The sequence below is a fragment of the Martes martes genome (assembly GCF_963455335.1).
Source record: "Martes martes genome assembly, chromosome: 11".
NCBI lineage: Eukaryota > Metazoa > Chordata > Mammalia > Carnivora > Mustelidae > Martes > Martes martes.
Genome location: NC_137899.1, coordinates 97,161,343 through 97,185,229, shown reverse-complemented (window position 1 = coordinate 97,185,229; position 23,887 = coordinate 97,161,343). Strand labels below are relative to the sequence as shown.

General features: G+C 38.1%; 1 protein-coding gene across 1 annotated transcript; it reads right to left on the bottom strand.

Moving 5' to 3' along the window:
* Nucleotides 1-3,631: 3,631 nt before the first annotated feature.
* LOC308352059 (olfactory receptor-like protein OLF3) lies at nucleotides 3,632-4,585 on the bottom strand (the record flags this gene model as incomplete). The annotated part of the gene is made up of 1 exon (XM_080818108.1): nucleotides 3,632-4,585. One exon carries the CDS (start codon nucleotides 4,583-4,585, stop codon nucleotides 3,632-3,634), a length of 954 nt encoding a protein of 317 aa, XP_080674234.1.
* Nucleotides 4,586-23,887: the final 19,302 nt, after the last annotated feature.

Sequence of the window (23,887 nt, the reverse complement as noted above, 5' to 3'; positions counted from 1 at the left end):
GAACTGCTTTTGCAGCATTCCATTTATTTGGGAAGTTGTGTTTCCATTTTCATTTGTCCCAAGATATTTTTTGTTTTTCTGTCTGGTTTCTTCACTCACCCATTGGTTGTTTACTAGCATGCTGTTTAGTGTCCACCACAAAACAGTGGTAGTTAGTGTTAATGTTTCTCCAGTTTTTTCATGACTGATTTCTGGTTTTACAACATTGTAGTTAGAAAAGATATTTGATATGATCTGAATCTTTTTAAATTTACTGAGACTTGTTTCATGACCTAATATGTAATCTATACTGGAGAATGTTCCATGTGTACTTGAGAAGAATGTAGATTCTGCTGCTTTGGGAGAGAATGTCCTGTATGTATATATTAAGTTCCTCTGGTCTAATATGTTGTTTAAAGCCAATGCGTCCTTATTGATTTTCTGTCTGGATGATCTATCCATTGATGTAAATGGGTATTAAAGTCTCCTACTATTATTGTATAAATGTCAATTTCTCCCTTTATGTCTATTAATATTTGTTTGACATATTTAAGTGCTCTTATGTTGGGAGCATAAATATTTACAAATGTTACATTTTCTTCTTGGATTGACACCTTTATTATTATTTAATGCCCTCCTTGTCTTTTGTTACAGTCTTTGTTTTAAAATCTATTTTAAAATTTATTGCATGGAGCACTGGGTGTTATACACAAACAATGAATCATGGAACCCTCCATCAAAAACTAATGATGTACTCTATGGTGGCTAACATAACATAACAAAATAAATAAAATAAAATAAAATAAAATCTATTACTACTTCAGCTTTCTTTTCATTTCCATTTGCATGGACTCTCTATTCTAGCCCTTCACCTTCATTCTGCATGTCTCTTTATTTTCCTTTTACAGATTTTATTTACTTATTTGACAGAGAGAGAAAGTGCCTAAGCTGGGGGAGTAGCAGGTGAGGGAGAGGAAGAAGCAGGCTTACAGCTAAGCAGGGAGCCCAATGCAGGGCTCAACTGTGAGCTGAAGGCACATGCATAAATGGCTGAGCCACCCCTACACCACTGTATGTGTCTTAGGTCTAAAGTGAATCTCTTGTAGGCAGCATATAGATGGGTCTTGATTTTTTAATCCATTCAGCTACCCTATGTCCTTTGACTGGAACATTTAGGCCACTTACATATAAAATAATTATTGACATATGTATACATCACCATTTTCTTAATTATTTTCCGGTTTATGTAGGGCTTCTCTGCTCCTTTTTATTCTTTCAGTCTCTTTACTTGTGATTTGATGATTTTCTTCAGTGATATGTTTGGGTTCCTTTCTCTTTTATTTTTTCTGGGTCTATTATAGGTTTTTGGTTTGTTGCTACCATGAGCTATGTGTAAAGATATAATATATATACATATATTTTTTCAGTCTATTTTCAGCTCATAGTCAATTAAGTTTGAGCACATTGTAAACCAACTTTGAAAGCTGTTAAATCATGTAATTTGACTTGGTTTTTCTCTTTCCCCATTGCCACTACTTTAGTTCAGATTCCTTTAATGTCTCAGTAGTATCACTGCAACAGTCAGCCAGCTGGTCTTCTGGCCTCTCATCTCTTCTTCCTCTGAATCATTTTCAATAGTGGTAATTCTAAGATTTAAGTTTTTTTTTCTTTTTTAAAACTTTTTCTTTATTTTTTAATTTTATTATGTTGTGTTAGCCACCATACAGTACAAAGATGTAAGTTTCTATCACACAATACCCTTGCTTAAAAATCTTTACTACCTCCATAATGCTGGTAGTAAAGGTAAAAGATAGTTTGGCATTTGGTACCGTCAGTAATGTGACCCTTCTTTACCTGCCTGCTTCATCCTCACAAATTTTTCAATTTTCTCTGCCCTGTAAACCAGCTTCAGGACATTTTTAAAAAAATTCTTGTGCACTCTTCCAGCTTTGCACCTTTCACCATTGTTACTTTACTTGAGTTGTTGTCATCTCAATAACTCATTCTCACTTTCCTGATCTCCACCAGGACCTTTTCTCATTCTTTCATACAGGAAGACTTCTGCAATTACCCCAAAGTCTCATTACCTGAGAAACTTATCACACTGCACTTTAATTGTTTCGTCATCTATCATACCTGCTATGTAGTTATATTATGGTCAGGAATGATTCATATTCACTATTATGTCTCAAAAACCACTCAATGTTACAAACACATACTAGATTCTCCATTAATATTTCTTGAATTAATACCAAGAGAAATTTAGTTCACTAGCATTGACATCCTTTGACAATGCGCCAATATCACACATTTTAAAACTGGATTATTTTAGATTAAATTAAAATATCAAAAGGACACTCGATTAAATGAAACTTCAAACTTTCATCACTGAGATTGTGTGACAATGTGTTCAGAAAGGGGAGAACTGCAAATCTACTGGCTTATCTGAAACACCAGAAGAAAGAACTTCGAGATTTTTTTCAAGTGAGTGAGCAGATGAGCTACTATCCATTCTTTCTCCTCTTTCCCCTTCCTTAACCCTTGTACAATATTTCTTCCCCCTTTTGTTCCTTACTTAGATATTTTCTCACAAATGAGGTCCAATCTCACATATTCCACCTCACTAATTTACAAAGGTCAGCTAGGGCCCTGTTGTGTGTGGGAGGAGGTAGGGGTGAAGATGTTCAGACAGAGACTAGAGGGGAAACACTGCACAGCTGACCAAACTATCCTGATTCCCAAAATACATATTGAAATTGTCTTATCTTTCAGTGGCTTTGGCTTGGAACCCTGTCCTTTCTCAGATTAACTGTACCTCTTATATTTTGTATGTTAATTCATATTTTATGTGCTTATTGTTCCTATAGTCTCAGAAAAAAGGTTATAGATTTTTCAGAAATTAGACAGTTTTAATATTTAAATGGTACCTCTTACATATGAAGTAAAATTCCTCTCAAATTGCTTGTATACTGTCAAGTAGTGCCCCAAATGTTACTTTTCCTTGGCCAGTAGCTGTCTTGTACAAACAGCTTTACTTATATTCCTATCACTATAAAACAAGACCTTCAGTTGATGCTCTTCTCCTGAGGTACCTCCAGAACTCAGATGAGATGCTATGTTCACAATTAGTGGTCCATCACAAAGATATCTTAACAGCCTCTATGGCATCTCCTTCCTCAAAACAAGGACTCACACAATTACTGGATGTGGATACATATGCTGTGCAGTATTTTGAGTCTAAAATGTGAAAATGCTTTTCCCCACAGTAGAAACACAGTAACTTCATACAAAATTTGGATGAGTAAGAACCAGTGGTCCAAAGTAAGATCCATGAATAGGTCCACAATTACAAACAATGTAACAAATCAAAACAGCTAACTGTACTCTCAGGCCATAGGAATGGAGATTGAGTAAAGGTGGGAAGTTCTATTACAGCTGTGCTCAACTTCACCGAACATGCTGCTTTGACATAAAAATATACCCACACCCCACACCCCAACCCAACCTCCAGCCTCCTACACAGCATCACCAGTACATGTACCGTCATCTCCTTCCTGGTTGCCAAGGCAATGCAGATGATGACTGCCATATCTGAGTCAAATGGAAGAAAACACAGGCAAAGATCCTTTCTCTAAGTGATGCTCAGGATTCATCAAGTTGCCAGTTTTGATGTTAACACAGATAATTGCCCCAGTAGCTTCTGCCAGGCCCCCTTCACCTCCTTATTCCTTACACTATAAATCATGGGGTTCAGCACAGGCATCAAAATGGCATAAAAGACAGATATCAACTTCTCCTGAAGGACAGAGGGGCTGGAGTGAGGCTGGATGTAAGTGAAAATGGTCATGCCATAGCACAGGACAACCACTGTGAGATGAGAGGCACAGGTGTGGAAGGCTTTCTTTCTTCCCTCTGTGGACTGGATCTTTAAGATGGTGGAGATGATCTGGATGTAGGATAGGAGAACCAGGCAGAAAGGTGTCATCAGCAGAACAATGCTAGAAACCATGATTGCGATCTCATTGGAGGAGATGTCTACACAGGCCAGCCTGATCACAGCTAAAATTTCACATGATATATGATCAATATACTTGTTCGTGCACATGGGCAGGTGAAAGGTTATTACAGTCTGTATGAGAGAGTTAACAGAACCACTGACCCAGGATGTGATGGCCAACCTAATACAGAGGCCTCCATGCATGATGACTGAGTATCGCAGGGGGTCACACACAGCCACATAGCGGTCATAGGCCATCACTGCCAGTAGAACAAACTCAATCCCACCCAAGCCCAGGGAGAAAAATAACTGGGCTGCACAGCTCACAAATGGGATTGCTTTATGCGCTGCAAGGAAATGCGCCAGCATCTGAGGAACGATGCTTGTGGCATAGGAGACATCAACGATGGAGAGGTTGGTGAGAAAGAAGTACATGGGAGTGTGGAGTCGGCTGTCCAGTCTGATGAGAAGAATGATGAGGAAGTTCCCCAGCACTGTCACCATGTACATGATCAAGAAGAAGATGAAGAGGGAGATCTGTGTGTCCCAGTCACTGGACAGGCCAAGTAGAATAAACTCTCTTACCCAAGTCTGGTTATCTGTGTCCATTAAAACAATAGGATTATTAATCTGCAGAAGGAGACAGAAATAGCAGAAACTATTGAATTAAAGAACCATAAGAATAACTTCTTAAAAGAATGCATATTGTGTAAGACCTGTCAGTCTTAGCCAGATGCTTCTGATCATGCATGCACTATGATGACAGGCTTGATCCTAACATGCATTATATCTACTCTACATAAGAGAACAAGCCATTCTTTTAAAATGAGAAGATAGTCTTAGGGATTTCATGGAGGCCTGGAGATAATGCAGTGTGATTTTCAGAGCTCTATATCTTTTTAACTTACCATAGTTTCCAGGTCAAGAGAGGATTATGGGTGACAATAGGGGATCAAGTGATAAATAATGAATACAAACATGATTCAAATAACAACCTTACATAAATCTACTACAACAAACATGATAAAAAGAATAAATGACTTACAAAAAAAATGAGAGAAATTTTCAGATGTAGCAGATGTATAGTATAAATATGGCTAGTGTCTCATGGACAGATCTGGAAACAAGAGCCTGGATATGAATCCTCTTTTATGACATACCTGATATGTGATTAGGTTAGAGACTTAAGTTTTTATATATGAAATGTGATGTTGCATAACTCAGAGGTAGATTTAAGGTCAAATGTAGATAATTTATTAGGAAGTTGTTTATAAACTGTTACTGGTAATGGGACATCAGCAGTATTCAGCACTAGGTATCATGACATGAGTTTCTCCATGGAAGAGACAGAGAAACAAATGCACTTTCCTCACATCCCCTCCACCCTATGTTCAACACTAGAATAATCACCCAAAAATGCAAATTAAATCAGACAACTTCTCTGCACATACCGATTTGAGATATCTAACTGCCTACACAATTAAGAAAATCACAGACAAGGGAGTGTCCAAATACTCAGTAAGGAGGACATGCTCTGTGTTTTCTTTTATGAATTTCAGCATTTATTATTACAGGGGTGTTTTAGACCAAAGTGTTTTACCAAAGTATCCTGCTAATACTTCAATGTCTTGCTTATATATGTCAACTAGTTATTATTTTTTTAAAGATTTTTATTTTATTTATTTGACAGAGATCACAAGAGGGCAGAGAGCAGGCAGAGAGAGAGAGAGGAGGAAGCAGGCTCCCCGCTGAGCAGAGAGCCTGATGGGGGCTCGATCCCAGGACCCTGGGATCATGACCTGAGCCGAAGGCAGAGGCTTTAACCCACTGAGCCACCCAGGTTCCCCAGTCAACTAACTATTTTTAACCCACCAAAAGTATATTTTATTTATAAAGACAATTGCCTTGATTTTAAAATAATTAAATTCAAAATAATTGATAACCAAGTGTACCTGTCTTCTACAGTTATAGAGTTCCCTGGATTCCTAGGAGATTAAGAAAATAGAAATTGTATCTATATTTGAAAAGCCAAATGAAGGAGGAACTATGGGTCAGTCAGATGAGTTTAACACCTGCAGTGAACACTATTTTCACATTACTTTGGATCAGCTTTCAGCTAAATAGAGCTGGATTCCTAGTCTGTCCTCAGATGCACAATGAAATAATTGGCAGACGGTGTGCTTCACATCTCAATCTTTTGTGTTAGAAAAATACAGCTTAGTGTTAGTGTTAGAAAGATAAAACTGAGAAGTCAACTCTAATGAACTAGGGGGATAGCACACTATCCCCAAAATTGTGCTACTCGTTGATGTCAACAGGTAAGACACACTTTTGAGATTATTTGTTCCTTTTTTTTTTTTTTTCAGGAGAAACAAGATGCCCAAATCCTTTTCATATAGGACGAGGGACACAACTCTTGTTTAAAGCCAGGTGTGAACAATGAACACAGCTAAGAAGCAGTCTGGATAGCTTCTCCTCCTGTACAAGAGTATTTTGTGTTTTCTTCTCAGTAACTGTCCTAATTCCAGCTGCCCTTTCTGTAGGTACTTACCATTCCATTAATACATAATAATTAATAAATAATAATAAAATTCTATTTTACATCCTTGGGTCATATCTTCCTCATATTCAACAATCCTCAAACCACACCTTTCTATGTATTTTTTGAGATTTATTTACTCAAAACTGAACAATTTGTGTTGCCTCTTCAGAACATAGCATTTAAAAATGATATACCACAGTCTCTCATGGCTCATCTCCCCATCCGATTTCCCCCAATTCACTTTTTCTTTCCTTTTCCTAATGTCCTCCATATTATTCCTAATGCTCCACAAGTAAGTGAAACCATATGATGATTGACTCTGAGAAACAAACTGAGGGTTTTGGAAGGGAGGGAGGTGGGGGGTTAGGTCAGCCTTGTGGTGGGTATTAAGGAGAACATGTATTGCATGGAGCACTGGGTGTGGTGCATAAACAATGAATCTTGGAACACTGAAAAAATTAAATTAAATTTTAAAAAAATGATATACCTGTGCAGTTCATCTCCTTAGACACGAGAACTATGCAGGAAAGATTTTCAGATTCCTAGATTCTATGAATTGTGACGGATATAGGATATAGGATAATTATTGCAACCATAATGAATAAAACAGAAGGTGCCATTGAAATATTCTGTTATAAATTTTCTCCTTTTTCTCATTCCTATCATGAATGCTTGAAACTCCAATAATAGTAATTTAGCCCCCCTTTTTTTAGTTTTTATTTATTTTTTAAATTTCTTTTCAGTGTTATGTTGAAATGGTCTTCTTTGTGAATTTTGTATAGTAATTATTCTAAATGGGACTTTTAAAACATGAATGACCTGACCTTATTGTGCCTTTAAAATAGGTCACAAAGCAGTTGATAACTGGGACTCATACAGATAGAAGAGGCATTAGGAATGACCCTGAAATTATAGGGAAAATCAGGTCTCAGGCATGAATGCAGACATCAACTCTTCATTGTTAAAACAGAAACTTTGGCCCCAGTTAAAGTACCTCCATGTGTCTTCTCTCATTATCCAGTTATTAATACAAACAGCAAATAGAACCAAAATGCTTTCTCTCTAAGACAGAGATATGCAAACAAAAAAAAAGTGTTCAGATTCCTAATAAAACACATTTTATCTAACTTAATACATCTAATTAGAAAGCTCAACTTTAATCAGTTATGGTTTTTTATTTAAATAAAGAAAATCCATCCATTTTCCTAAAACCAACATGACCTTGGATGTTGGGGAGCTAAACAGTCTTGTGTGGGACAAGTGAAAGTTCCAAATATAGAAACAGAACACATGAAGGCAGGTCCCACAACCTACAAGTAGTTCTCTCACGCTGCTCAAAATAACTCAGAGCCATACCTTCAACAAGTTGACCTCTCCATGGAAATGGCACTTTCATTTAGGGAGAAATTTCTCTGACTCTTGACTGAAGTGTTGGTCATGTAGACACTGAGAGCATCCATCCAGAGCAGGAATGCTTGCATCATCCTAACATATGAAGACAGAGAACCTATGGGTGGCTTGGGTGGCTGGTATCTCAAACATGGGTTTGGCATCCTGAAAGAAATTACTTTATTCTTTTTGTTGTCTTGTTAACTTCTATCCGGATTTGGTTACCAGACTTTTCACTTAATCTGAGACTAATTACCAAGACCAAGTTTCTCAAACATGTATGAACCTGACATTCACTTTTGGTGACATATTGTATTATGGTCTCATATAAATTCTTCTTCTTACTTCTTGTTTCCAGTGGCTAGGACTAGCGTTTTCATGGCAATATAACTCCTTGTCTGGCAAGTCTCCACAGTGCAATCCCCACAGCCAGCTCAAGAAAAACCAACCCTGAGATGAGTTAGGACACCTGAATCTTGCCTCCAGTTCATTCTCTGTGTCAAGGGTCTTTGAATAAGCCTTAATTGCCTTACATCTTCATTTAACTATTACTAAAAAAGAAAATCATAATATGATTATCAAACCCTTCAGAAATAACTGAGATAGGAGAATTTAAAGAAATTGATAATTTATCTTCCTGAAAATGTAATAGAATACTCCCACATCCTGCTAACCAATATCAACACCTAATGAAAGACTATATTTCTGGGCTTCCTCCCTAAGTGTCTTTCTCTCTGTGTCAGTACTGAGCTTTGGAATTGAGAAGCTTGTTGTAAAATTATACCCAAACTTCATGTTCCTGCAAAGCACAGTCATTTTACCACATTTGCTATAATACTTAAGATGAGAAGATTTCACCAGTCATATTTCATGCCTCCCATTCAAGTCCCTAACAAGTCACATCATTTCTGTCTCTGTCCCTGCCAAGGCCACACTCCCACAGGCTGTGGATGCCATGCAGATGTTCATCAGTGCTCACAGAGGAGATGTGTCTGCTTTCCTCTAGGTTCATACTGGTCTCAAGAGCTCTCCCTCCAACACAGGGATGGACCACATAGAAGAGATACCCCAAATTCCTTGGGTCCCCAGGGTGCTTCAGTCACCTGGGACTAGTTGCCATTGCTAGGGACACTACTGGGAGGATGCTGACAAGAGCGCAGAAACAGCTCACACACAGACCTAATGAGCTTTGGCAGCAGCTGCATTTGCAGGGGAGGGCTGACACATCCTCCCAGGAGCCTCCTGTGTGACAGTGTTAATTGCTGCCACCACTCCCAATGCACAGGACAGGGTCTCCACCCTGCCCTTCTCCCTGTGGAAGGCTCTTCTCCATCCCTCTGCCTCTCACATCTTCATTACAGCCTTAGGTCATTCCAAACAGTCAGAGAAGCCAGCCTTCTGAGGTTGGAGGATGTCCTCCTAGAGCCCAAACCAGACATTAGCCTTCAAGGCCCCAATCCAGGGAGCAATGACTGAGGCTGCATCTAAGTCTGTTGGAAACACCAATTCTCCCCTTTTGGCTCCAGATGCCCTTACTTCTTCTGGAGACAGAAGAGATGTGCTTCCCTCCCCTGATGTACACACCATGTCCAGTGGGCTTCTGTGATCATTGCAAGTCTGATGGACATCCCAGCACATTCCTCATGATACTATTTAAGCTCTAAAAATAATAGCATCACATAGATAGACTTAAAAATCTAAATGTACAGACAGTTGATAAAGGAAGTATTAGCAACTACTGAAAAAAAAATGGAGAAGAATTAAGATCATCCAAGTTCCTTAATACAGAAAGGTAAAACTTCTACCCCCTTCAAACTTTTTTTTAGTTTAATTTTGTGCTTATAGAGATTGCAGATTTATATGTTGTTGGTTGAAATAATACAGAATTAACGTTTGTGCTATTTGCCCAGTTCACCCCAATGGTAACAACCTACAAAGTGATAGTGCAATATAAGATAACATGATATATAATGGGCTATAATTCTATAAATTATATGATATGATAACATGATATTGTGATATTATGATATAACAAGATATTGGCATTGATACAGTCAAGATACAGGATGTTCCATCACCACAAGAATTTCTCATGTTCTCTTTTCATAGCCACACCCACTTCTATGCAGCCCCTATCCTCTCTTTGACCTCTGGTAATCTCTATCTATCTGTTCTCCATAATTTTGGAAATTGAAGAGTTATATATTAATAGAATAATACAGAATACCCTTTCTGGGACTGGATTTTTCACACGCATAATTCTCTAGAGATTCATGCAGGTTTTGTGTATATCAACCGTTCACTCCTTTTTACTGTTGATGAATATTCTATGGTATGTATGTACTGCCTTTTGCTTAACCATTCATAGGTTGAAAAACATCCAGATTGTTTCTGGTTTGGAACTATTACCAACGAAACTGCTATAAACACTCACATGCAGGTTTTTGGGTGTGTATGATCTTCATTTAAATAGGAAGACCCCAGGAGTACAATGGCAGGGTTGTATGGTAGTTGCATATTTAGAGTTTTTGGGCTTTTTGCTTTGTTTTGTTTTTTAAGAAACTACCAATCCATTTTCCAAAGTGTCTGTATCTTTTTACATTCTTGTCACCAATGCATGAATATCTGGGTTGTCTTCATCCTCATAAGCACATGGCATTGTCACTATTGTCACTTTCATTTGCATTTTCCTAACAGTTCTAAATGTTAAAAGTCTTTCTATGTGCTTATTTACCATTTATCTATCTGCTTCAGTAAAATGGAACTTTATGTCACTTTGGATTGTTTGTTTTTCTACTGCTGAAATTTGAATATTCCTTATGTATTCTAGAAAATGGCCCTCAGTTCAATACATGGTTTGCAAATTTTTTCTCCAGCCTGTACCTTAACTTTTCATATTCTCAACAGTCTTTCTCAGGGTAGAATTTTATAAGCTTGGTGAAATCCAGTTTATCACTTTTTATCTTATAATACATGTCACATCTGAGAAACCTTTGTCTGTCCTAGATTACATTATTCTCCTATGTTTTTTCTAAAAATTTATGGTCTTGTGAATTGTGATAAATCAGAGGGTGAGATGAACCATGAGAGGCTGTGGACTCTGAGAAGCAAACTGAGGGTTTTGGAGGGGAGGAGAGTGGGGGATAGGTGAACCTGGTGGTGGGTATTAAGGAGGGCACTTATTGCATGGAGCACTGGGTGTGGTGCATAAACAATGAACCTTGGACACTGAAAAAATAAAATTCAAAAAATAAAAATAAAATAAAATGGGGGAGGAGTCAGGATGGCAGAGGAGTAGCAGACTGAAACGGTGTCAGGTCACAGGAGTTCAGCTAGATAGTTATCAAACCATTCAAACACCTACAGACCCAATAGGAGATTGAAGAGAAGAAGAGCAACAATTCTAGAAACAGAAAATCTATCACTTTCTGAAAGGTAGGACATGTGGAGAAGTGAATCCAAAGTTATGGGAAGATAGACCGCGGAGGAGGAGCTGGCTCCCAGCAAGCGGTGGAGCAATGGAGCACAAAATCCAAACTTTTAGAAGTCTGCTCCACTGAGGGACATTGCCCCTGAGGCTAAGCGGGCAGAGGAGGGGGTGACCCTCGAGGGAACAGTGTGGTCTCAGGACCCACGGGTCACCGAAAGATCGGGGGTGTCTGAGTGTAGCAGAGCTTACAGGTATTGGAGCAGGGAAGCTGACTACAGAGATGGAGCCAAGGAGTGAGCTCTCAGCTTGGGGTTACTTTAAATTGTGATCTGCGCCACAGTTGGACCACTGATCATTGGGCAGGGACCCCACAAGTGGCAAATCCGGGGAGACCCACCTTCCTCCACAGGAAAAGCAGAGCAGCAGGAATCTGCTGGGTTTGGAGACTCCAAATGGGGCTGTGTGCCAGAGACAGAAATGCTTGGTCACAGGCTAGGTGAGCTTGGAGCACAGCGGGAGGCCAGGTAGACAGGAGTGATTGACCGCTTTTTTCCAAGGGTGTACTGAGGAGTGGGGCCCCAGGTTCTCAGCTCCTCCAGCCAGAGATTGGGAGGCTTCCATTTTCATTCCCATTCTCCAGAGCTCTATGGAAAGCATTCAGGGAACAAAAGCTACGGAGAGTGAACCTGAGCAGATTACTTAACCCAGCCCTTGGCAAGGGCTGCAATTCTGTCTTGGGCAAAGACATTTGAGAATCACTACAACAGGGCCCTACCCCAGAAGATCAGCAAGAACATCCAGCCAAGCCCAAGCTCACTAATCATGGAGAACAGTGGAATTCCAGAGCAGGGGAAAGCAAAACATGGAGTTCGTGGCTTTCTCCCCATGATTCTTTAATCTTGCAAAATTAATTAAATTTTTAAAAAAATTTTTTCTTATTCTAATTTCTTTTAACTTTTCCTCTTTCCTCTTTTGACGTTTTTTAACCAGTTTATCTTAACAATAACTTGCTTTAAAAAATCTTTTTAAACCTTCATTATTATAGTCATATTTTATTCTTCATTGTATCTAACTTTATTTTTTGTATACAAATAGAGTTTTTCTTCTAAAAAATTTTGGGATACAATTTCTTATAATAGATCAAAATATACCCTAAATCTAGCACAGGGCTTTGTTCTAGTCTCCAGCCTGAGCAAATACTCTCCACTTTCTTTTTCTTTCATTTCCAACCAACTTATCTTATCAATTCCTTTTTTAGAATTTTTTAAAAAATTTTTATCTTTACAGTCATATTCCATCCCTTCATCGTGTTTTTATATATATATATATATATATATATATATATATATATGTATGTATATGTATATATATGTGTTTTTCTTTCTTTAAAATTTTTTGTCTTTAAAATTTTGGGAGGTAGTTTCTTCTAAGAGATCAAAATACAACCAAAATCAAATGAGTGGCTCTGTTCTATTCACCATCCAAATTTATATATATATATATATATATATATATATATATATATATACACATATAATCTTTAAATTTTTTTAAATTTAAAAAAATTATTTTTACCCCCTTTCTTCTTCCCCTGATTTGGGGTCTCTTTGATTTGGTTACTGTACATTTTTCTGGGGTCTGTGCCACCCTTTTACTACTTTATTCTCTCGTTCACATATTCTTATCTGGATAAAATGACAAGGTGGAAAAACTCACCACACACACACACACACACACACACACACACACACAATAAAGAACAAGAGACAGTACCAAAGGCTAGGGGCCTAATCAATACGGACATTGGTAATATGTCAGATCTAGAGCTCAGAATGACTATTCTCAAGGTGCTAGCTGGGCTCAAAAAAGGCATGGAAGATATTGGAGAAACCCTGTCTGGAGAAATAAAAGCCCTTTCTGGAGAAATAAAAGAACTAAAAGCTAACCAAGCTGAAATCAAAAAAGGTATTAATGAGGTGCAATAAAAAATGGAGGCTCTTACTGCTAGGATAAACGAGGCAGAAGAGAGAGTTAGTGATATAGAAGACCAAATGATGGAGAATAAAGCAGCTGGGCAAAAGAGAGACAAACAACTACTGGATCATGAGGGGAGAATTCGAGAGATAAGTGATATCATAAGAGGAAACAACATTGGAATAATTGGGATTCCAGAAGAAGAAAGAGAGAGGGGGGAAGAAGGTATATTGGAGCAAAATATTATAGAGAATTTCTGTAATGTGGCAAAGGGAACAAGCACCAAAATCCAGGAGTCACAGTGAACTCCTCAAAATCAATAAAAATAGGTACACACCTTGTCATCTAATAGTAAAACTTACAGGTCTTAGTGACAAAGAGAAAATCCTGAAAGCAGCTCAAGACAAGAAGTCTGTAATATACAATGATAAAAATATTAGATTGGCAGCAGACTTATCCACAGAGACTTGGCAGGCCAGAAAGAACTGGCATGACATATACAGAGCATTAAATGAGAAGAACATGCAGTCAAGAATACTATATACAGGTAGGCTATCATTGAAAATAGAAGGAGAGATAAAAAGCTTCCAGGACAAACAAAAACTAAAATAATTTGTAAACAAATTCTTTTAGTTTACAAGACCAGCCCTACAGGAAATATTGAAAGGGGTCCTGTAAGCAAAGAGAGAGCCTAAAAATAGTAGATCTGAAAGGAACAGAGACAATATACATTAAGAGTCACCTTACAGGCAATACGATGGCACTAAATTCATATCTCTCAATAGTTACCCTGGATGTAAATGGGCTAAATGCCCCCGTCAAAGACACAGGGTATCAGAATTGATGAAAAACAAAAACCCATCAATATGCTGTCTACACAAAGCTCATTTTAGACCCAAAGACACCTCCAGATTTAAAGTGAGGGGGTGGAAAACAATTTACCATGTTAATGGACATCAAAAGAAAGCTGGGGTGGCAATCCTTGTATCAGATCAATTAGATTTTAAGCCAAAGACTATAATAAGAGATGAGGAAGGACACTATGTCATACTCAAAGGGTCTGTCCAACAAGAAGATCTAACAATTTTAAATATCTATGACCCTAACGTGGGAGCAGCCAACTATATAAACCAATTAATAACAAAATCAAAGAAACACATTGACAATAATACAATAATAGTAGGGGACCTTAACACTCCCCTCACTGAAATGGACAGATCATCCAAGCAAAAGATCAACAAGAAAATAAAGGCCTTAGATGACACACTGGACCAGATGGACATCACAGATATATTCAGAACATTCCATCCCCAAGCAACAGAATACACATTCTTCTCTAGTGCACATGGAACATCCTCCAGAATAGATCACATCATGGGTCACAAATCAGGTCTCAACCAATACCAAAAGATTGGGATCATTCCCTGCATATTTTCAGACCACAATGCTCTGAAGCTAGAACTCAATCACAAGAGGAAAGTTGGAAGGAACTCAAATACATGGAAGATAAAGAGCATCCTACTAAAGAATGAATGGGTCAAAAAGGAACTTAAAGAAGAAATGAAAAAATTCATGGAAACAAATGATAGTGAAAACACAACCTTTCAAAATCTTTGGGACACAGCAAAGGCAGTCCTGAGAGGAAAGTATACAGCGATACAAGCCTTCTTCAAGAAACAAGAAAGGTCTCAAGTATACAACTTAACCCTACACCTAAAAGATCTGGAGAAAGAACAGCAAAGAAAGACTAGACCCAGAAGGAGAAGAGAAATCATAAAGATCACAGCAGAAATCAATGAAATAGAAACCAAAACAAAAAAACCAACAACAGTAGAACAAATCAACAAAACTAGAAACTGGTTCTTTGAAAGAATTAATAAGATTGATAAACCCCTGGCCAGACTTCTCAAAAAGAAAAGAGAAAGGACCCAAATAAATAAAATCATGAATGAAAGAGGAGGGATCACAACCAACACCAAAGAAATACAAACAATTATAAGAACATACTAGGAGCAACTATACGCCCACAAACTTGACAATCTGGAAGAAATGGATGCATTCCTAGAGATGTATAAACTATGAAAACTGAACCAGGAAGAAAGAGAAAACCTGAACAGACCTATAACCAGTTAGGAGATTGAAGCAGTCATCAAAATCCCAACAAACAAGAGCCCAGGGCCAGATGGCTTCCCAGAGGAATTCTACCAAACATTTAAAGAGTTAACACCTATTGTGCTCGCTTCAGCAGCACATATACTAAAGAATTAACACCTATTCTCCTGAAATTCTTCCAAAAAATAAAAATGGAAGGAAAACTTCCACACTCATTGTATGAGACCAGCATTACCTTGATCCCAAAACCAGACAAAGGCCCCACCAAAAGAGAGAATTACAGACCAATATCCTTGATGAACAAATTCCCACCAAAATACTAGCCAGTAGGATCCAAAGTACTCATGAAAGAAACTGAGGAGGACACAAAGAAATGGAAAAATGTTCCATGCTCGTGGATTGGAAGAAAAAACATTGTGAAAAAGTCTATGCTACCTAAAGCAATCTACACATTTAATGCTATCCCTATCAAAATACCATCCATTTTTTTCAAAGAAATGGAACAAATAATCCTAAAATTTATATGGAACCAGAAAAGACCCTGAAGAGCCAGAGGAATTTTGAAAAAGAAAACCAAAGTTGGTGGCATCACAATTCCAGACTTCAAGCTCTATTACAAAGCTGTCATCATCAAGACAGTAGGATACTGGCACAAAAACAGACATATAGATCAGTGGAACAGAATAGAGAGCCCAGAAATAGACCCTCAAGTCTATGGTCAACTAATCTTGGACAAAGCAGGAAAGAATGTCCAATGGAAAAAAGACACTCTCTAAAACAAATGGTGATGGGAAAGTTGGACAGCCACATGCAGAAGAATGAAACTGGACCAATTCCTTACACCACACACAAAAATAGACTCCAAATGGATGAAAGACTTCAATGTGAGACAGGAATCCATCAAAATCCTTGAGGAGAACTCAAGCAGCAACCTCTTTGACCTCAGCCGTAGCAACTTCTTCCTAGAAACATCGCCAAAGGCAAGGGAAGCAAAGGCAGAAATGAACTACTGGGACTTCATCAAGATCAAAAGCTTTTGCACAGCAAAGGAAATAGTCAACAAAACCAAAAGACAACTGACAGAATGGGAGAAGATATTTGCAAAGGACATATCAGAGAAAGGGCTAGTATCCAAAATCTATAAAGAGCTTATCAAACTCAACACCCAAAGAACAAATAATCCAATCAAGAAATGGGCAGAGGACATGAACAGACATTTCTGCAAAGAAGACATCCAGATGGCCAATAGATACATGAAAAAGTGCTAAACATCACTCGGCATCAGAGAAATACAAATCAAAACCACAATGAGAGACCACCTCACACCAGTCAAAATGGCTAAAATTAATCAGTCAGGAAATGACAGATATTGGCAAGGATGTGGGGAAAGGGGAACCCTCCTACACTGTTGGTGGGAATGCAAGCTGGTGCAGCCACTCTAGAAAACAGCATGGAGTTTCCTCAAAAAGTTGAAAATAGGGGGCACCTAGGTGGATCAGTGGGTTAAGCCTCTGCCTTCGGTTCGGGTCATGATCCCAGGGTCCTGGGATCAAGGCCCGCATCGGGCTCTCTGCTCAGTGGGGAGCCTGCTTCCCCCCTTCTCTCTGCCTGCCTCTCTGCCAACTTGTGATCTCTCTCTCTCTCTCTCTCTATGTCAAATAAATAAATAAAATCTTAAAAAAAAAAAGTTGAAAATAGAGCTGTCCTACAACCCAGCAATCACACTACTGGGTTTTTACCCTAAAGACACAAATGTAGTGATCTGAAGGGGCACGTGCACCCGAATGTTTATAGCAGCAATATCCACAATAGCCGAACTATGGAAAGAACTTAGATGTCCATCAATAGATGAATGGATAAAGACGAAGTGGTATATATATATAATGGAATACTATGCAGCCATCAAAAGAAACGAAATCTTGCCATTTGCAACAACATGGATGGAACTAAAGGGTTCCATCAGAGAAAGACAATCAGAGAAAGACAATTATCATATGATCTCCCTGATATGAGAAATTTGAGAGGCAACGTGGGAGCTTTGGGGGTAGGGAAGGAAAAAATGAAACAAGATAGGATCGGGAGGGAGACAAACCATAAGAGACTCTTAATCTCACAAAACAAACTGAGGGTTGCCAGGGGTGGGGGGTATGGAGAGGGTGGTTGGGTTATGGACATTCATGAGGGTATGTACGATGGTGAGTGCTATGAAGTGTGTAAGCCTGATGATTCACAGACCTGTTATCCCTTGGGCAAATAATACATTATATGTTAATTAAAAAATAATAAATCTTCACAAATAAATAAATAAATCTTTTTAAAAACGTGCAGAAAAAAATAAAATAAAATGCATTTCAGAAAAAAATAAATATTTATAGTCTTATATTTTGTAAGTCTGTAATGCTTTGGGCAGTAACTTTTTCATAAGCTATGAGATGGAGTTTTTTCTTGGCATACAAATTCTATACATGGTTACATTTGCACATAATTGTTTTATCTTTGAGCTCTTGCATGAGTGTTCCTATGGAGATATTGACCCAGGATGTGATGGCCAACCTAAAACAGAGGCCTCCATGCATGATGGCCAAATAATGCAGTGGGTCACACATAGCCACATGGTCATAGCCCATCACTGCCAGTAGAACAAACTCAATCCCACCCAAGCCCAGGGAGAAAAATAACTGGGCTGCACAGCTCACAAATGGGATTGCTGTAAGAATATGTATATGCTATAAGAAAATGCACCAGCATCTGAGGAATGATGTTGTGGCATAAGAGATATCAACAAGGGAGAGGTTGGTGAAAAAGAAGTACATGGGAATGTGGAGTTAGCTGTCTAGTCTGATGAGAAGAATGATGAGGAAGTTCCCCAACACTGTAACCATGTATATGATCAAGAAGAGGACAAAGAGGGACACCCATGTGTCCTAGTCACTGGATAGGCTGAGAAAATCAATTCTCTCACCCATTTCTGGTTTTCTATCCCATTAAAAATTGTCATAATTCTTAATCTGCCAAGAGAGTTAGATATAACAGAAGCTGTTAAAAGAAAGAACCATAAAGGTAACTTCTTGTGAAACATAGTGTATACCTCTGACCAGACTTAATCTGATGTTTCAGATCATTCATGATCCAAAATGGCAGGTGTGATCCCAACAGGCACTACATCCACTCTATCAGAGTTGGGCCAGCACTTTCATAAGGACATGAGGTGGTCTCAGGGACACCCAGTGAAAACCCAGAGATAATGCAGTGCAATTCTAGGAGCTCACATCTTACAAATTTACCTCAAGGGCAAGGAAAGAATGGTAGGTGACAACTGTATGTAAAATGATAAATGATGAAGAAAACTTGGTTGGAGAGCTTTTAAAAAACTACCTTACATATGTCAACTAGACCCATCATAATGAAATGGTTGAATTTATTATAAAAGGAAATATTTGGAAGAGTCAGACCCTTATGGAAAGATCTGGAATCAGAGACTCTAGATTTAAAATCTGACTTTATTTAGGAACTCTATTATTTTAGTTCAGTGACAAAATTTTATGAAACAGACACTGTTTCATAACTCACAAGTACATTTAAGATGAAATGTAGAAAAATTACAGAGAACATCCTTGTGAACTGAGTACTGCTGTAATAGTATAGCTATGACCATTTAGGTGACCTCTGCCTTGGAGGAAACTAACAAACAAGATTTCCCCATACATGCCCTCTGAAAATTCAGATGTAAATAATATTAGAGGCAACTGCTAATAGGTCTGAGGGCTTACAGATGACTGGGAAGCTTTGAGGCCATTTGTCTTTTTGATAAACTTTGGTCTCTGGATTCAGAGGGATAGGATGGGCTAGGGAATGTAATTGTATCTTGTTCTCTCTCTCTCTTTTTTTTTCCATTTTCAACTTGTTACTATTAACAATCTACCCTTTGTATATGGGACCCAAAGAAGGGAAGTAAGAGTATGGATGCATAGACTTTCTCCAGACCAAAGAGGCAGGGAAAGCATGTGTTTAAGGATCCTTCTTCACTGGAAGAGAAGAGGATAAGAATTCATTTAGCTATATATTACAGTGGAGTTTTCTTCATTTTCTTTTGCTCAAGAAGTACTTTTTCAGTAGAACTATATAGTATAATATCAGTTTTGAAATTTAAACAGAACTGTTTCCTTTCTAGAAGCTTTTAATAGGACAGACTCATTCTCATTATTACTCCATGCCTACCTATTCACTAACCAACTTTTCCTGCGGTGTGCAAAATCAGGGAAAGTAGAGGATAAGGGAGCAAGAGGACATCGGGGCATAAATAGAGTTGCCTGCTCATCCCTGAACCCTTGGGGGTCCTGCTAGGGTCTCTGAGTAGGAAGATGAAGACTGTCTACAATCTTATTCTCTCTTAAAGCATAAACAAAACCAAACACACACATAGTCCCAAAATGCCCATCTCTTTCATGGTTCAGCCACAAACATTTTCATAAACTCTGCTGGTGTCCTCCTCTTAACCTGATCTCCCCGTTCAACTATTCCTCCTCTTTGGCTCTATCATGATCCTTCCACCCCCACCCCTCACTTGGCTTTTCTTCAATCATGGTCAGACCAAAAAAAAAAAAAATCTACTTGCCTCAAAAATGACATTCAGATTTAACTCTAAAAACAAAAACAAAAAAAATCTGTTAACTGTTGTTGAATTTTAACAAATCTGCAACAGAAAGTAGATGGTTTTTTTCCACTCATTTGGCAAACATTCGTGAAGTGCCATTGCTGCTAGATACTGAGATTTCAAAGTGAATATTACACTTCCCTACTCTTAAGTTCATGTGGATGAAAAAGACATAGAACAGATTGTCATCCCATCACAATTCCCCTGTTCCAAGTATGAGCCACTTGGAGAACAAGCCAGCACCTGACTCACTCTGCTCCTCTCGCCCAACCCACACATCTCTCTACTACAGCTCTTGTCTCATGACAAATGAGCGACAGTGTCATATCTTAGGGAAACTATGAGCTTCATAGTAAAAACAATTCCTGCTTTGAATTTACATCTACTGCTGCCTGAAGCCTAAAGCAAGCTACTCAGCCTCTGGGAGCTTCACCTTTCTTCATCTACAATATGTGGTCAATACAGATGGTTCGAAAGGGTGTTGGTAAAAATCAAGGAGTTGAAGGTCTAGTTGCTGCATGAGTGCCTGAACCAGGGCAGGTGACTTTCATTTAGTGATGACATTCAGTATACATCATGCTCTTGATCACATTTTGGATCTTATTCCTTCATTCATTCCCCTCTCTACCATCCTCATGTTACTCTTGCACCTGAAGGGCTCCTTTCTTATTACAAAAAAAAATAAAAAAGATGTTTTCCCCCAAAATGGAGAGAGAACTATATCCTCTGTACTTATTATTCTAAATCTTACTTTATTTCACATCTCAAACTTTTGCTGTATGCTTTCTAAATTCATTTCCTTGTAACATTCATCCTGAGATCGTGGAAATTTCTGCCCTTCTTAGACAAAAGAACTATCAAATTAAAGATACTAATAGGTTGCTATCACTAATTCCACAGAAATTTTTAAATTTCATTCTTCATTTTAATATGTTATGTATTTGCTTCTTCAAATCCTCCTGCTCCACTGCTGTGAAATTCTGGCCAGTTCTGTGCTCACCAACTGTATTCTTCTATGGTATTTTCCCTTGAAAGGCTTGTAATTTCTAACAATAATCCCCAATCTGGTCCTGTTCTATTTCTAACTTCTATTTTATTATCTCTAGCATTTATTATCATACTATGTGTTTTACAGCAAAGCATTTTATTAAAAATAAGCTGTTAATACTCAAGTAACTTTCAGTGATATGTTAGCTGAGTATTTTTAACCCACCAAGGCTCTTATTCATTTCCAAAGACCACTGCCTTATTTCAGAATCATTAATATCTAAATACACCTTTTGTCCACACTCATAGAGTCCTTTTTGGGACTCACGGTAGGTAAAGAAAATAGACAGGCCTTTGGAAAGGCAAATGCAGGAGGAAACATGTGTTCATCAGATGCTTTTAGCATGCCCTGCAGTTAATACGATCACCTTATTATTTGGGAGCAGTTCCATTTAAATTTAGCTGGGTTCCCATCCTGGCCTAGGGTGGAAAATGGACTCAGTGCCAGATGAAGACTTCAGACCTCACCACTCCTATCAGAAAGCCAGAGCTTGGTCTTCTCAGATCTAACTGATTTGTAGGATCTGTAGCTCTCCCTGAACATGAATGTTTCACTGAGGTCAAAAAACAGAGGAGAATTGTGGGAATATTTGTTTCATTTATCTGCATAATAAGACAAGACAAACCTTTTAGTACAAGGTTAGGCAGGCAGCTAATGTTCAAACCCAGTGTTGAACAATGACCACAGTTAAGAGCCATATCTATTAAGCTCCTCCTCCTGCCTGCTGTGTTTTGTGTTCTCCCCTGGGAATTTGTCCTAACTCTAGCTACTTTACCTTCTTTGCCAGGTCCACAGTATCCCTTTAATCAACAACAAAGATCTATTTTACATTGTTTGGGTAATATCATTCTCATACTCAACAAATCTGAAACCACACCTATAGGTTTTCAGTTACCATTGTCTGCTCACAAATCAACAATCCATGCTGCCTGCTAGAACATAGTATTAAAGAATGACCTACTCCTTGGTTCATCTCCATTAATGAAGGACTTTTTCATGCCTGGGTTTTATAGATTATGGTGGATGTAGGGTAATTAGTGGCTATAACAATTGAGCACACTATATGACTTAATAGGAAAGATGCCATAGAAATATTTCATGAATGATTACCTCCTTAAAGTGTAGTTACTTATGCCTGAAATCTGTTACTTTTATGTGGAACATTGTCCTTTTAGTGAAATGTTTAAATATAAAATGATATCAAGTGGGAGGTTTAAATTATGAAGTACCAAATCTTATTGTGAACTGTATGTGAATGGCATGACTGTGCAGAAAGAGTTGGGGTAAGGCATGGAAAGCAAGACTAAATTTTGACAGTTGGAATATTATATTTTTAGACCTTCATTAAAACTACTTCCACGTGCCTTCTCTCATTATCTACTAGTTATATAAATATCAAGACTAAAGTGTTCTGTTCTTCATAACAGAGAAATAAAAGTAGACATAGATATTTCTCCCACAACTCCCATTACATGAGAAAATACACCCAATTTAAGTTAAATTTTAGTCAACCTTTATAAACTACTTAAAAAAAGAAATGTATTAGTAATTCCATGGATATATTTTCTGGATTATAAAACTGATGTTTTTCAACATCTCTGCCTCTATAAATTCAACTACAAGTGTTTTTCCTGTTTCAATCCCTACCACCTGATAACATTTTCAGTTGAAAGTATATGTTACCTAAACAAGATGAACAGTGAACAATTCAGACAATGCTGCTTGCTGAACCTACGGAATGGGAGAAGATACCTGCAAATGACATTACAGACAAAGGGCTGATATCTAAGATCTATAAATAACTCCTCAAACTCAACACACACAAAACAGATAATCACATCAAAAAATGGGCAGAAGACATGAACAGACACTTCTCCAAAGAAGACATGCAAATGGCTAACAGACACATGAAAAAATGTTCATCATCACTAGCCATCAGGGAGATTCAATTAAAAACCACATTGAGATACACCCTTACACCAGTTAGAATGGCCAAAATTAACAAGACAGTAAACAACAAGTGTTGGAGAGGATGTGGAGAAAGGGGAACCCTCTTACACTGTTGGTGAGAATGCAAGTTGGTACAGCCACTTTGGAAAACAGTGTGAAGATTCCTTAAGAAATTAAAAATAGAGCTAGCCTATGACCCTGCAGTTGCACTACTGGATATTTACCCCGAAGATACTGATGTAGTGAAAAGAAGGGTCATCTGTACCCCAATGTTCATAGCAGCAATGGCCACAGTCACCAAACTGTGGAAAGAACCAAGATGCCCTTCAACAGACAAATGGATAAAGGAGATATGGTCCATCTATACCATGGGGTATTATGCCACCATCAGAAAGGATGAATATCCAACTTTTGTATCAACATGAATGGGACTAGAAGAGATTATGCTGAGTGAAATAAGTCAAGCAGAGAGAGTCAATTATCATATGGTTTCACTTACTTGTGGAGCATAAGGAATAACACAGAAGACATTGGGAGATGGAAAGGAGAAGTGAGTTGGGGAAATTGGAGAGGGAGACAAACCATGAGAGACTGTGGACTCTGAGAAACAAACTGAGGGTTGTGGAGGGGAGGGGAGTGGGGTTCGGTGAGCCTGGTGGTGGGTATTATGGAAGGCATGTATCGCATGGAGCACTGGGTGTGGTGCATAAACAATGAATTCTGGAACACTGAAAAGAAACAAAATAAAATAAAATAAAATAAACAAAAAAGTGCTGGGTTTATGTCTATGGAGTAGATAAAATTTAACCTTA